Consider the following 16,812-nt stretch of genomic DNA (forward strand, 5'->3'; position numbering starts at 1 on the left):
AGAACAGATAATGGTTGGTTACTTCACCTGGGTTTATGGTGATGAAGTTTGACTGCAGCTATTTCTTGGGCTAGAAAAAAAAACACAGTCCTTTCTTGTTTTCTTATTCAGAAGTCACATTGGGTGGAGCCTGGAACGTGCATATATGATTCTTGTCTTTTGGGATGTGCCAAGGAAGAGCAGCAACAGATTTGTGTGCTGCCTGTCTGTTAACAGACTGTTTCTTGTGCTTGTGAAAAGTCTACTTGACAAGAATGGAAACCACAGATCAGAAGGTAAGGAACAGACTGTCATTGCTGTCTATATATATATATTTAATTTCTCTGCTGAGAAATCATAACAAGTAGGTACATTCTCTAATCTTTCAGTCAATCTGAATTTTTTGAAATGATGAAAGTTGGCCCTATTTCAAACTTTGAATAGTTTCTGGGTGTTCTAATAAATAGATGAGATCTCTTTCTCTACAAGAAGAAGAAGATACTAATCTATTACTGGGTGGGTTTGAACGTTATAAAATTGGTTGGGCATTGAAAGGAATGACTGAAAATCCATTTAAACTTTACGGACAAAGCAAACTTCTTAAGAATGTCAATCAACTCCTTGTTGCTGACATATTATTTTAAAAGGATAGGAGCAGAAAAGTGATTCAAGAAAGTTGAAGACATATACAAGGTGTCCTTGCAAAAATTGCCCCATGTGCCAGTAAAAAAACAATCAGTAGCTTTGGGAATGCTTTATTGCCTTTCAACATCTCAGTCTTAAGTAGCAGGTTTGGGGAGAAAATCTGGCTGTTCATTTGGATTTCAGCACATAAATTGTGTTTTAATTCATTAATCTTGTTTCCATGGTTTTGGTTTCACACTGATTAATTAATCCTGCTTGTTTCCTTTTTTTATTGTAAAAAGTCTAGATGTCTTTGAAACTATCAACAAGATGAAATTTTGCAACCCTGCAGATTATTTATTATTTTTTAAAAAAACAACTTATTTTTTTTAATTTTATTTTAATTCCATTTATATCCCGCCCTTCTCCGAAGACTCAGGGCAGCTTACAAGCTTAGCAGTAGCCTTTATTCTATGTATATGCCTGCTTATTAGGGCTTTCATACACACCCCAAGCGGCATTATTACAAAGTCAGCTTAATTGCCCCCAACAATCTGGGTCCTCATTTTACCTACCTCGGAAGGATGGAACCTTGAGCCTGGTGGGATGCGAACCTGCACTAATTGCAGGCAGCTGGTGTTACTTAAGGAGGCATTAGCCCACTGCTCCACCAAGGCTTTATTATAAGATGTAGCTAACGTTTTGTGAGATTACACCCTGTTTATTTCTTCAAAACCATGTGATAGCATCAAAGGAGGTTGGTGCATGCTGCATTTCAAAGTTTTGCCATTTAAATATGAAGGGGCACACTTTTTTGCCTGCAAAGAAAAACTTAGCTGTCTTCATTCAATTCACTATTTAACTTGGCTTTTTCTTTTTTTCTTTAGAGTTTTTGAACACAATAAAAGCATAAAAAAGGAAAAATAAGAGAGAACTTTTTTTTAAAAAAAGAAAAGAAGTAAAAAAAAAAGAAAATATAAATTATAACTTCTATCGTTCTTTCTATCCAGTAGTTGCAGTCTCACTCTTTCCTCTCCCTCTTTAACCCTTTTTAGTTCTAATATCATCAATTCGGTCTTTTTTTTCTTTCAGCAAAAAGTTCGCATAAAGTTTCTAGTCTTTCAAATAAGTCTTTAGCATTTTTTCTTGGCTTTTCATGTTTCAAAAGGAATATAGTCTTTTAAAAACATATCTAACTAATAGTTAGATAGAAACATATTGAAATACGACAGGAATGCAGAGATAGCAAAACTTGTAATTTAAATCTACTGTAACTGGGATCTTAAAAAGCAAGAAAACTGAGAAGGGCAATTTAAATTTGTGAGTAATTATTGGGAGAGACAACTGGGCAATTCCAATAAATCCCCTTTGATGAATTACACTTAAAATCCTTATATAGAATTAACTGAAAGAAAATTGAACACTTTTATAGTGCAAAATAGAAAAGGCCATGCATTTTAAAAAAAATGTGTGTATAATTGTATATCTAACTGTAAAACTGGAAACCTGTGATTCATACACACACACACACACACACACACACACACTCCTACATGCATATATTTCAATTTTTATGAGTTTAAAGTAAATTAATTCTTAAAAATTGCAATCCTAGGATGATTTTGATATATTGGCAGGTCTTTAATTCTGTGCTGGTATTTTTATTCCTACTGATATTGGTCTAATTCTTGTTTAGAAACCATGTCAGTCATGAGCAATTATTTTGAATCAGTTCCATCATATATATAAATTGGGGTGCACACCATTTTACATAACTAAAAATATTCCCACAATTTTTCTAGTATCTAAAAACTTTTGTTCCAGTATTCTCATTTTCACAATCAAATCAGACAATTTTTTTTAAATTTAAATTTATTAAATGTAATAGGTAGTCCACCTTTTCACCACAATATACATCAGTTCTCCAAATTCCTAATAAAAGAAAACATTAGCATTGAAAAATAATAATGCCCTCATTCAGACATATTCTTAATTTCCCTTTCAATTCTAGCCAGGAGAGATATAGTAGCCTTTCCATTTAACTATATAAAATAGATGATTGATGAGAAAATATGATATCAAATTAGGTAAGTAAATTACACCTTTCCTAAACTACTATTTCCCCAAGAAATTAAACTGCCAGCTTTATTTAGAAGGCCAACGAATTCTGACAGGTTGAGAAAAGACACTAGAAGGTGAACAAGTTGGTGTAGGGTGGGATAGGTATCTTAAAATTTTAAAATATTTTGTCTGGTTTAAGTTGATAGTTCTGGACTGATATTATCTGCAGACAGAGCAGTTATTTAACTTAAGTCCATTTCTAGAAATTCTCTAGTTTTATGAAAGATATATCTATCTTTTAATATTTTTCTCTCTTGCATTTCCAACATCTTCACAGTGATTGATAGACCTGCCTCACAATATATGCTACCTTCAGTCTATGGCTGCTTGCTGTTTAATTAAAGGCACCCTAGGAAAACACTTTTAAATATCAATATGCAACTCGTCTCCTTTTTTTCTTTGAAAATATGCTACAAAATCTATTGAGTAGTGGTGGTAGAAATAGAAATAGGGTAAAGGTAGTCCTTGACGTACCCCATTTGTTCAGTGACCATTCAAAATTACAATAGTACTAAAACCAATCTTCACAATTATGAGAGTTGCAGCATCCCCACAATCCCAATATCCAAATTCAGGCAACTGGCATGTATTTATGACTTTTGCAGCATCCTGGGGTCATGGGATTCCCATTTGCAATTTTCCCAGCTGGTTTCTGATAAGGAAAGTCAATGGTGGAAGTTGGATTCACTTAATGACGGTGTGACTTAACAACCGTGACAAAAAAAGTCAAGTTCATAAAATTGAGGGTGGCTCACTTAACAACCATCTTGCTTAGCAATGGAAATTCTGGTCCCAGTTGTGATCATAAGCTGAGGACCATCTGTTTTGGGGGAGTATATGGTCAGTGCCATAACAATAGCTTCTGCTGCAAAGTGGGACAACTTTCTTTCATGAAGGTTAATCTTGGGAGAGGAATACAGTCTGTGTGATGACAGTAGTTCTCCATGAGCTTGTCTGGTGAAATTTAAACACATTTGGATTCAATTAATGATAGTAAAGATTTCAGCAAATGATCAGATGTTTATTGCATTATACTGACATAGAATAGCTGCTGACTCTAATCAGCTAGGAATGTGCATATTCCCATCTGTGTCATTATATACATATTCAATTCCAACTTTAACAGATAGTTTTTAAATAGTTTTAAAGTCAGATACCAAAATGCCACAGTTATATACATTATGGATATATGATTTCCCAATATACATTGTTTTATATGCATTTGGGGGACTCTGTGTATTGTATGCTTTATATGCAATTAACTAAATATACTGATTAGACAAATGCATGCTGTTTTTTAACACAATGTTCTCCAGTCACTGTTGGTTTTATATTTCTAAGACAGGGACTGCTTAGGGTAGTCAGGATATCTGGGAATCTGTACTGTATGGAGTCTGTGGTGCCCGTTGAGCTTTGTTGCTTGCTTGGAGATATTTCATTACCTGACCAGGTAACATAATGTTTCCTAGTTAGGTAATGAAACATCTACAAAGAGGTGAATTAATTTATCCTGAATGGGTTTGGGGGATGGATGTTCTTTTGGAGGAGAAAAGACAGGATACTAGGACCCAACAAGTAGCCAGAGAATTGAGGGAAATTAGTATAAGGATTATTATAGGAGAAGTTAATGGAAACGTCTCTCTGCAACAGTAGGAGATTCCTTAATTATTTCCCTTAGCAGGATATTAATATTTAGGCAAAACAGGATGAAAAGTGAATTGTGCACCTTTGCTACTGTAAAGCTCATTTGAAATGGTGTTTAATTAGTGATATAACTGTAACTATATGTAAAGAAGGTGCAGCTGGCAGTTCATCAATTTCATATGGCAAGTTGATAAAATCAGGTCTGGAAGTGCTACCTTGATTGTCACTCACCTATGTGCTGTATTTCTTGAGAAGACACAGATTTCTGTGCTGCAGTCAAAGAAGATAATGTCAGGGTTTGACTAAGTCCATGAAAAGCAGGAAGGGTGGAAGAAGGCCTTAGGGCACAGCCCAAGAACCAAGACTCTGGAGGTTAGGTGCAAATGGGTGTACAAATATACTTCCCTAATTGTGAGATGAAGGTACACACACATCACCAAATTTGCTAAGAAACTGATGATCAATGAAAAGGTCTGCAATTCTGATGCTAAAAATAAGGTAGTTTTGCCTGGGACAATAACTTGTCTGGTTAGTTCTATAATTTGAGGTTGTTTTAAACACATTGGTTATATAATAGGAAGTGGAACTACAATTTTATAGGCAGCTTTGAAGGGAAATAATTAATGGTATGCACATTAAAAGGTGGAAGAACTATATTTTTATGCTTTAATTAAATGAATAATGAATGCTGGAATTTCTAATTGCAGGGCATCCATGCTGCATTTCTTGTTTAATGATCTCAATTTCTATAACTTTCTATAACTCATTTATACTACTGTAATAAAAATGATGAAAGATAATAAAATGATTGTATTACAAAATGTTAAACATGGGAATCCTTATATGCAAGCAGGAAGTATGGCTTTTTTTTAAAAGCTTCATTAAAGAAAGTATAAAGGACAGAGAAGAGTAGGAAGCTTGGAAAGAGAACAATAAAAATTCTGCAAGGTTTTGAATACTTTGAGTTGCAAGGCAAAAGTTATAACTGTGCTATTATAGTTGCCCTTTAAAAGGTGGATGAAGACATCCTTAGATCGAAGAACAGCATTAAGGAAGCATTTTTGAAAGAAAAGCTTTTATTGTGTCTCCTTTTATGTGCATTTTGATACTTTAACTTGGTATATATAATAATTCAATTTCATTTTGTCTGTGTATGTATACACAGAAAATGCTATGCATGAAAATATGTATGATAAGGAAGCAGTCCACAGGAATGGAAAGTGACTGATAGAATATTTGTAATTTACGGTTGAACTGTCGGGTCCTTGATTCTCTCTGAGCTTGGTGGGGTTTTTTTGCAGACATTTCATTACTAAACTAGGTAACATCATCAGTGCTAGAAGGGAGTGGGGTTTGCTCTTATTTTTATATATTAGTGGCTTGCCCTGTCAGTGTTAGTGGAGAGTGTTCTTGATGATTTCTTGATTAGGCTGTTTACTGTTAGCTTGTTTGTCTATGTCAGTAGTTCCTTGGTTGGGTTATCGTTTAGTTCTTGATTGTTGGTCTAATATTTATCTCGGTGTTAATCTCTCAAAGTACCGGTATCTCTGCAGAAAAATTAATTTCTGTGGTCAGGTTTCAAGATTCTACCAATTACTTTATCAACAATATAGATTTTTCCAGAAATCCCAGTACTTCATCTTTCCTGAGCTTGCCAGTTTTATAGAGGTTAATATAAAGCCCTTTCACATAGACATAAAATACATATCATAAAAATAAAAAACATGTGCAGTCAAGCATCACATAATAACCATTAATGAATCCAAGAGATGGGCTTTGTCACACAGATTATTGCATGACCATGGCCATCTCCAGGCTTATTTGCAAGGACTTCTCATAAGAAAAGTAACCTGGATTTGGAAAGTATAATAATTTAACTACTGAAGATAATGAAATCTGGATATTCTATATGGCAACCATAGCTGTGTGGTATGGCAATGATCATGAAGTAATTTGGAAAACATCTAACACCTAAAAGAACAAGGAAAGTATGCATTTCATGAGTTTTAGGGTTACTAAACCAGGGTGGCCCTTCCCTTCTGCACTGCACCAGAATTCCACAGCAACATCTAAGGATCTTTCACAGCTGGGCATTGCAGGGAAATATCATAAGCTGCCTATAACAAATAGCAGTAGCACTTAGATTTATATAGCGCTTTGTAGTTCTTTACAGTCCTTTCTAAGTGGTTTACAGAGTCAGCATATTCCCCCAAAATGAAAGGAATATGGATGGTGGTATCCAATAACACATGTCAGATCCTAGGGACTGGCTCAGGACCTCATTACTGGCTTTGTTTCCATTGCAGAACCAACTATTTCCACTAAGCCTGCTGTCTGTCAAGATAGTGAAAGCCAGTATCTTCCCCTCTTATACACCAGGTAAGTTCCTGGCATGGTATGGTTGAAAAATAAAGTTGAATTACTTGTGTTGATCTCACAGAAACAGAAATTTAGAAAAACTGAGCTCAGAATTTTAGAGATTGTTTTGTGACTTAGAGCAAAATAAAATATAATAAATTTGATTGTTTACAGCTTATATGGATATCAATCTTTCCCCCCCAAAAGCATCTCTTGCTTTTGTTCCAGATTTTTCAATTGATTCTCTACCACTAGTCCCTAGGTTTCATTTTCCTGTTAATGCACCACTCTGTCTCCAACCCAAAAGCATGGTTTTCAATAAATTTCCTGCAAGTTTCCAACTTGGCGGAAATGGCAAAGATTTCAGCATATTTGAAAGAACAATCGCAACAGAGATATATTGTGGAATGGAGAAGATGGATCGAATATATTCAGAATAAATATGGGACTAAAAAGTTTCATTTAGCATTTGAATAAGTATTAGTTTTATATGATGTATTATTAGTTATTTATTATTTGTTAGTAATTTAGTTATGTTTAAGGGGAGTTAAAGTGCGATAGAATTTAATGTTTTTTTTAGCTTGTTAGCATATTTTAGCTTAAGTTTGTAAAGTTTATACCCTGTATTCAGCTCTGGGAAGTCGGGGGGGAGGGGAGGGTGAGGGAGGGTAAGGGGGAGGGGAGGGGGAGGGAGGGAGTTTTCCTTTTTAAAAAATGTATTGTAAAACTTTTCAATTAAAAAAAATAAATGAATTTCCTGCAGTGAATCTTCAAATAGTCTTTTCTGGAACCCAGATCAGGACATGCTTTCTTATTATACTTTTTTCTATGAAGAGGATCTATCTTCTACACAGTTTGCACTGCTCCTATATCTTGTTTGATGTTTTATCTCATTAAATTGAATCTCATTTCGACTACATAAAATTGTTTCTAAAAATTCTACATCTTAATAACAGTTTCTCAGAATCTGAGGACTTCCAGTTTTGTGCCCGTAGTGCATGGCCATGTGAGAGCAGACCTCTGCTCCCCACAGCTAGTTTTGTCCTGCCAGGAGAACCCTTGATGGGTCCGAAGTTGCCTCAAATAGGTGACCGTGAAGGAGGGGCACCCCATTGATCACGAAGTAATGGCAATTGCTTCATTTGATCTGGGGGAAGCCGTCTGAACCTGACAGGAGAAAGGCTAGCCACATGTCAGCATCTAGCCCAAGTTACCTGCAGCCGAGAAGTCCAAGAGCACTAACAAGAACAACACTGAACAGTGTGCTTGGAATTGGTGAGAGTATTTTATCTTCTCTCTCTTATTTTGCAACTAAGTCCCTGGGAAAGCTCCCCAAAGCAAAAAACCTCTGAAAGTGAGGGGAGGGGACTACATTCCCATTCCCCCATAGATGGAAGGAGCAAATTAACCTTTAAGGAGGAAAGAAACATATTGAAATTAAATTTAAAGTACTACAATCTGATCAAACTTAGAAACTAAAACAAACTGCCAAGATTATATTCTAAAGAATTTTAATGAAATTATTAAAAAAAAGAAAAATAAGAACTTCTTGTCTGAAAGAGCTAGAAAACAAATATTTGCTGACATCTAGTGGACAACTAGAATATAGCACATTAAAGACAACGCCCAGAAACAAAGAAAAAATTGTTCCCATGACCTCTAATAGCCTTTAAGAAGATAGTTGCCAGGGAACAAAGAATAGATTGTATACTGGGCTAGCTATAAGATTGAAAAGTGTTTGAAGGAAAAGAAATACTTTGATTGTGGTCTAAATTTATGAACTCTTTAAAAACTTTGATCTATGACTAAGTTTTTAAGAGGGAAAGTTACAGGAAGGATTTAAGGTGGCTAAATATATTGAATTGCAATTCTGATTGGTTGACAATTGACTTCTGAAAGAAAGAATTGTTATAAAACATTGATTTTACTGAAACCTTGACAATTGAAAATTACAGGGGATTATAAAAATTATATATAAAGGCAAGAACTACACAAAATTGGACTGTTTTGGCCAGCTTGACAAGGCTATTTACAGAGACTATGGCACTTATGATGGATTACTCGAAAGGGGGAGATAACATGGTTATGACATATTCATCAAAAATGATAGAAAACCACACTTAATATCTACTCTTGAAGGATTTAGCTGGAAAGATCAAAGACTTCTAGAAGCAACATTTCAAGACAAAACAAATACTTTCCAAGAAGAAATTTATGCAATGCTATGACAGATACAAATCACAATAGCTCTAAATCATGAGGAGATTAAACATAACTTTGACAACATAAACGAATACACTTCTAACTTAAATTTACAATCAATATATATATATATATATATATATATATATATATATATATATATATATATATATATATATATATTATATTATATATATAAAATTCATGAACCAAGATAACACACTGTACACCAGGTTGTTATTATAAAAAATCAATAAAACTCTTACAAAAAAAAGAGTTTCTCAGAATCTAAAGTTCTGAAAAACCTTTAAATTAATTCACTTAATTCATTTATTTATTGCATTAACAGAGGGATTGAATCAAGATCATGTGAGATACTAATACCACTCTATAATGCCTTAGTAAGACCACACCTAGAATAGTGCATCTAGTTTTGGTCACCAGACTATAAAAAAGATGAGACTCTAGAACAGGCATGTCAAACTCGCGATGTCACGTGACATCGCACAACGTCTCGGAGCTTTTTCCCCATTGCCCGCAATGGGGTGGGTGTGGTTTTGTCACGACGCGTCCGGCCTGCGGGCCAGCAGTTTGACACCCCTGCTCTAGAAAGAGTGCAGAGAAGAGCAACAAAGATGATTAGGGGACTAGAGGCTAAAACATATGAAGAACAGCTGCAGGAAATTGGCATGGTTAGTCTAGTGAAGAGAAGGACTAGGGGTGACATGATATCAGTATTGCAATATTTGCAATATTTGAGGGGCTGTCACAGGATGGTGGGGGGACTCAACCTATTTTCCAAAGCATGAAGGCCAGACAAGGAACAATGGATGGAAATTGATCAAGGAGAGATTCAACCTAGAAATAAGGAGAAACCTTCTGATAGTGAGAACAATCACCCAATGGAACAATTTGCCTTCAGATATTGTGGGTCTTTCATCCTTGGAAGCTTTCAAGAAGAGACTGGACAGCCATCTGTCAGAAATGGTATAGGGTCTCCTGCTTAAGCAGAGGGTTGGACTACTAGGTGATCTATACGTTCCTTTCCAACTCTGTTATTTTATTCTATTCTATTGCATTTTTAGCTTGCCACAATCACTTTGACTCTTGGTGGCATGTATTTAATGTCTAATAATGTATAGGTTAATATATAATAAAAGGGACGCGGTGGCTCAGTGGGTTAGGACGCTGAGCTTGTCGATCGGAAGGTCGGCAGTTTGGCGGGTCGAATCCCGAGTGCCGCGTAACAGAGTGAGCGCCTGTTACTCGTCCCAGCTTCTGCCAACCTAGCAGTTCGAAAGCACGTAAAAATGCAAGTAGAAAAATAGGGACCACTACGGTGGGAAGGTAACAGCGTTCCGTGCGCCTTTGGCGTCTAGTCATGCCGGCCACATGACCACGGAGACGTCCTCGGACAAGCGCTGGCTCTTCGGCTTTGAAACGGAGATGAGCACCGGCCCCTAGAGTCGGAAACGACTAGCACGCATGTGCGGGGGAACCTTTACCTTTACCTTTACTAATATATAATAAACAGAACTTAGATATTTTTAGAAGTAGGTGGCACTTTTAATTCCCATAGATATTTAGCCATTATATTTCTTTTGTTTCTTAAGCTGTGCTGAATATTTGAAAAAACAATTACCAGTTTCTTCTTTTTCCTGTTGTAGTTTTCGCATCTCATTGCTACGTGACTTTGCATCTGCCAACAGCATCACGGGAGATATTCAGAACCCAGACTGTCAGGAATTTTTATTACCCAGTCTGGAATGAAACATTTTATTTTAGGATCCAAACCAAAATCAAGGTAGTGTAACGTAATTGCAAATAGTACATACTATTTGAGCTTACAGGATAAACAAATCCATAAAATGTTATTGCAAAATTGACTTTTCCAAATGAAACTGTAACGTTTGCTCCCTGATTTGATACTTGAAAAGGAAAACAAACTACTGAAATTTTTGTCTTCTATCATTTGGAGATGCTTACATGCCTGAAAGTACTTATCAGAAGTTTTGTGTGTAGGCGCAGAGATCAGATAGTTAATGACTTTTGTTCAGAGATTACCGTTAATCCATTGCCAAGATTTGAAACAAATACCCTGAGGTTGCCAGTAGTGAAACATATTCCATTACACATATTTAATGTGAGGGTTTTAAAATGCCAGTGGCATCTGTTGTAAAAGAAAAGAGTGCTAATAATTTCTGGGAACTTAGTAGACAGTTTTTTTGGGGGGGCGGGTTCCTAATATAATATCCCAGAAAACACATTTTGGTTAAGTTTTCAGGTGATTTTTCCATCTTTCCTGGAAATGGGGCAGTATATATTTATTTAACCACACTGGCATTGGAAGAATTATTTAGATGAAACAGCACCTAAGACCTTTTCAAACATCTCTATGCCTTGATCTTAGAGATTCTGATCCAAACTGGGATAGGGTTGCAGAGGGCTGGATATCATTGATAATTTGGCACCAGCAGAATGATCAAGGACATGACTAAATAGATGATTTAAAGAAGAGTGGAGAGAGGTTCCAGTCTAAGCTCAAGACAAAACCTTCAGTATCAACAATACATCAAGATGTCATGAGCAATAGGCAAAGGTCAGAATTTCCAGAATTTCCCTAAGTCTGAGTATAGCTAGACTTGATTGGTTCTGATTGCAGAAACTGAAGTGCTTGGGAGTAATAAGACAAGCTGTTATTTGCAAGTGGAACATGATGTCCAAAGTGATCTTTCAAAGAACTGATAGGCCTTTATATCTTGGCCCTTTTGGTTCTTGACACAAAAGTATTTGTATTGTCACAGGGTAGAGACCATGATTTGGAGTTGAAATGAGAATTCAGAGGAAGTGGAAGATGGTTTGGTAGTCCCTCAGTACTATCTCCTGAGATCGCCAAATGACCATAATTATTGATTTGGCTTCTGTTCTTCCTTCTCTTTGTCCTTTATCTGAAAGGTCCATAATTTTGAGCAATACGTTAGAGACATCATAAACTGGATCAATATTATGAAGATAGGATCTTGTATTTTTCCAAAGACTTGAGGTAAAAATAGCAGCCTTTTTTTAAATCAAAGTTTCCAAGTAGGAACAAAAGGTAATTATCACTCATCTGAAGTTAGAGATTTGCCATAACAGATGGTATCAAAAGCTGCTGAGAGAAATGAAAATCCCTCCAAAACAGACCTCCATCATAAAATAGAAATAGACACAAAGAAGATATTATGAAAAACAGTACCTTTCTATACATTTTAAAGAGCTAGAATTGGCTGCTGAAGTTTCAAATACAACTTGGATTTATCCATTTATGTATATAGTAGTGGAGAATATATAGTACTTTCTCTCAACAGCTTCCACATTGATTATCCAAAATAAGATTCAGATTGTGGGGGGGGGGTATAAATGAAATAAATAGATATTATACATAAGTAAATAAATTAGCAGCTGTACAGAGTTAATAAGATTGACTAATTAGATTTCTTACTCTGAGTATAGGTCAATAGCCAAAATTCCATCAGTTTGGAAGAAAATATTACAACAGAAATATCTACAATGTCATCAGTAAAAAGGTGCCTGCAATTGCTATTTCTTCTCTTCTGTCTCCAGAATATCATACAGTTGAATGTTTGCGATGGTGATCCAGTCAACAATGATGATATCCAATTTATTGTTATTTTTGATTTATCAAAACTTCAGCCTGGAAATTCAGTCCTTGAGAAATTCTCCTTAAAACCAAAGGTGAGAGCCAAAAAGTTATTTTGAAGATAACGTAGGGTACATTTATTCCTTATCCTTAATGGATGTTCTTTTCCCAAGTTTACTAAACGGTATATTTCATGGGTTTTGTGAAAGGAAAGCACAGATAGAGTGAAATTTAAGGAAATGTTTTATAAGCCTAGACATAACTATAAAGTGTTTATTTTGAAATGTGGAAGTTTATTTCTGTGAAAGTACAATTTCTATCCATTTGCTTCACCAAAAATCAAAACCATAGGAGACTCAGGCAACCATTCCTGTTAAAATAGTAGGTGGCCAAGAAAAGAAGTGTCCTTATAAAGGGGATTAGGCTTCCAATCACATGTCATCTAAACAAAGTTTGAAGCAACCTCAATTTCCTTTCCTTTCCTTTCCTTTCCTTTCCTTTCCTTTCCTTTCCTTTCCTTTCCTTTCCTTTCCTTTCCTTTCCTTTCCTTTCCTTTCCTTTCCTTTCCTTTCCTTTCCTTTCCTTTCCTTTCCTTTCCTTTCCTTTCCTGTGGACTGCGTATGTTAATGTTTTGTCTTCATTACTGTACATTTTATAAATGTTTTTCTATTACCAGAAACAAAAACAACCTTATCGTTATGAATTTCTAGAAGTGGAATTCAAGCTCTCAGATGTGTAAGTGATTTGACAGCTGATATAAAACATTAAGTCATTGTTCATAGTTTGGTTCTTGGAAAATTCCTTCTTTGAATTATTCAGCAGATAATAAAGCTTGTCTTGGGGGTATTTGAGTAAACTATCCTATCCTAACTTAACCTGTCCTATCCTGTTTTGTTTAGTAAGCCATACAGTTCTGCAATGATCTGTTACAGAATTCAATATAAATATATTCTGATACATTGCCTGGATTTATGTAACATAACAGACTGAAGCAGATCTCTGTTCATATAGCATACTGTATTCCAGGGGTGTCAAACTTGCAACGTCACATGACGTGTCGCAACATATTGCGACTTTTTCTCCATTGCTGGCAATGGAGTGGGTGCAGTTTCGGCATGATGCACTATTATTCTGAATTTAAAGAACTACGTATATTTCTTATTTTTGTTTATGATTGCATAAGTTAGAAGTTATATAAAACAGGAAAAAAAGGTCTGTTTCTGGTCTATTTGGTGAGCAAAAGACTTTTTCTTCTCCTTTTTCTTCTGTAATAATTATAATCAATAGGATCTTTTCATGATGACAATCATTTCCTGTAATGGCTCCATCTCTATTCAAGGAGGTTCTCTAGGCTAACCATGAGCCCTAACTCAGATATTTTAGTTTTGTAGGTGGAAGAGAAAGGAGCTTTCTTTCTTTATTAAATGTATAATCAGCCTTTTTGCTTCTATAAGCTCCAATGAATTTACAAGAAGAAAGAAAAATATAAAGGTGTTTAATTGACAAATTATCTTATCCTTTAATTCAGTGCTGTGCTGAAGTACTGCTGGTATTGTTTTATTTTTGGATTATTTGTTATGGTTGGTTGAGTGGTGCAATAGCCTAGAGGTAAAGCCCCAAAATCTGGAGGCTGAGAGTTCAATCCTAGGCAGCGACAGATATTTCTCTATCAGGGCACAAAGAGTAAATATCTGCTCTGAACTCCGCATAGGCATCAGGAAGGGCATCTGGCCAGTAAACGCTCAGCTCCATTCAGTTACCTTTCAGTCCTTCCCAAGGACCTGGGAAAGGCAGATGTTGTTTGAGATATTGTCACAGCTTTCCAAGCAGAACTGCCCATTTTCAATTGACTGAGGGTGACTTTGTCAATGTAAATGGTGTTCAAGTGATGTTCCAGTTGTTATGTTGTTGTTGTTGTTATTATTATTATCATCACCACAGTGGTTAGAATGCAGTACTGCAGGCTAACTCACTCCAGGAGTTCGATTCTGACTGGCTCTGATAGCCTTCTATTCTTCTGAGGTCAGTAAAATGAGGACCCAGATTGTTGGGGGCAACATGCTAACTCTGTAAACTGCTTAGAGAGGGCTGTAAAGCACTGTGAAGTGGTATATAAGTCTAAGTGCTATTGCTATTGCTTAGTAAAGGTTCCCCCGCACATGCATGCTAGTCATTTCCAACTCTAGAGGCCGGTGCTCATCTCTGTTTCAAAGCCAAAGACGTCTCCGTGGTCATGTGGCCGGCATGACTAGATGCCAAAGGCGCACGGAACGCTGTTGCCTTCCCACTGTAGTGGTCCCCATTTTTCTACTTGCATTTTTACGTGCTTTCAAACTGCTAGGTTGGCAGAAGCTGGGACGAGTAACAGGCACTCACTCTGTTATTTTATTCTGTGTCACAATACACAAACATCTTAATGATTTATCTGTCTGTAGTTGCAATTTATAGCATAGGAGTGTCTGCAGCTGTTTGTATTCCCTTTCTTGTTTTTGTCAGTCATTCACAAAGCCTTATTTATAAAACAGCAAAGACTAACAACATTGCTCTTACTTGCTTTTTGTGTGTGTATATGTTTATTTTTCTTTTTTTCCTGTGCTTTTTAGGCCAGGCCCTTCTGAGCAATTGATTTCTAATGGTGTCCTAGTGGTAAGTTTATCTGGAGTCTTGTGCAAACCAGCCTTCTCTTATTCCTTAAAGGTGTTGGGTCCGTGTTAACCACGTGGGCTGGAAAATCTGCAAGAGACGGGTTGGGGAAAATGGGTATATGCCATCATTTTTCTCCATAGGAAGCACTGCATTGTGGGATATGATGTAATGCAAGGAAAGAAATAGATCAGAAGTTCTAGACACAATGTTGCATCTTTGGTTTTCATAGGCCCGTGAACTTTCCATTTTGGATGTAAAAGTGAACAAGGAGGATAATGAGAAGGTTTTGAAAGGTATGTCCCTTGTTTGTTTGTGTACATGTGTGTCTAACTTTTAGTCAGCGTTGACTCCTGCTGTTTTCCCTGCAGTTTTCAAGTGGTCTGTCATTGCCTGTGTCCCAGGGCTGAGAAAGAGGAACTGGCCCAAGGTCACCCAGCTGGCTTGTGGCTAAAATGGGATTAGAACTCATAGCCCCAGTATCTAGCACGGCCCTTAAACACTACACCAAACTGGCACTGTCTTTAGGGACTTTTTGTCTTACATAACCAGCTGGTGTTTTACCAGACTCCTTTTAACTTTATCTTTATCTTTATCTTTATTAGACTTATATACCGCCCTTCTCCCGTAGGACTCAGGGCGGTTCATAAGGTTTTTAAAATAACAATACAACAATTACAAAAATCAAGAACAGTTAAAATAATTACATTTAAACCTTGAATAAATATAAAACCCCAATTAAAATCCAATTAAAACCCCAATTAATACTCTCAGGCCAGGCCAGAAAGCTCAAAGAGCCAAGTCTTTAACTGCAGAGGGATTATTAGGTTGCAGTCCTGGACTGATTAATCAGGTAATTTAATATGTAAAATACTCTTTTATTAAAAACACAAACCTGATAGTCCCATGGTGGCGAACCTATGGTACGTATGCCAGAGGCGGCATGCAGAGCCCTCTTTGGGCATGTGCACTATTGCCACAGACAGAGGGACACAGGGCCGGGCTGCTCCACTCCCCCTCTCCATGCATGTGGAGTCTGGGAATAGCTGAGAGATCTGGGCTGGGTGAGGGAAACCTATAAAAGGAGCAGGTTTTGGCGGGAGAGTGAGTGAGCAGCATTTGGTGTAGAAAGTGAGTGACTGTGTGAGCGAGCATGAGCAACCAGTGGTGAGTTTCAGCGGCTGCTGCTCCAAGCCCCTTGACCAGCCAGCCATGTAGGGGAGGATGAAGATGAGGGGTGTCTGGGTGTCTGGAGGTGCCTCAGCTGCTTGCTGGCCTCAGCAGGCCCCAACGAAGCAGCGTTCGCACACCGACTGTCCAGCCTCATGGGGCAGCAGCACCTGGGCAATGTGTGAGGCTGGGCAGGAGGTGGCGGTGGTGATCCCTGCATTGCCAGGCTGGCCAGAAGCAGATCTGGAAGTGAAGCTGTGCTGCCCATTCTTGCGCTGGTGGGGACAATGGTGGGAGAAGGTGAGCTATGGTGCACGTCCACCCCTCCCCGCTGCCACCCCACATCATCCCGCACGCTTGTCCCAGACGTGCACACGGGATGATGTGGGGTGGCAGCAGCAAAGTGTGGGTGTATGCCAGATCCTGCCTTC

The 16,812-nt window shown here is 37.1% G+C and overlaps 1 protein-coding gene across 1 annotated transcript in view; it reads left to right on the top strand.

The window, feature by feature from the left end:
- Positions 1–254: 254 nt before the first annotated feature.
- The window catches only part of LOC308659322 (cytosolic phospholipase A2 beta-like), a gene marked incomplete at both ends in the record, with an annotated part of 43,137 nt that continues 26,579 nt past the window's right edge, over positions 255–16,812 (top strand). Inside the window, 7 exons of the mRNA XM_081312840.1 lie at positions 255–275; positions 6,675–6,747; positions 10,596–10,732; positions 12,532–12,663; positions 13,245–13,303; positions 15,172–15,214; positions 15,444–15,507. Coding sequence (XP_081168966.1) covers positions 255–275; positions 6,675–6,747; positions 10,596–10,732; positions 12,532–12,663; positions 13,245–13,303; positions 15,172–15,214; positions 15,444–15,507 — 529 coding nt within the window. The remainder of the gene's footprint in view (positions 276–6,674; positions 6,748–10,595; positions 10,733–12,531; positions 12,664–13,244; positions 13,304–15,171; positions 15,215–15,443; positions 15,508–16,812) is intronic.

This window comes from Vipera berus (genome assembly GCF_964194415.1).
Source record: "Vipera berus genome assembly, chromosome: 1".
In the NCBI taxonomy this organism is placed as follows: Eukaryota; Metazoa; Chordata; class Lepidosauria; order Squamata; family Viperidae; genus Vipera; species Vipera berus.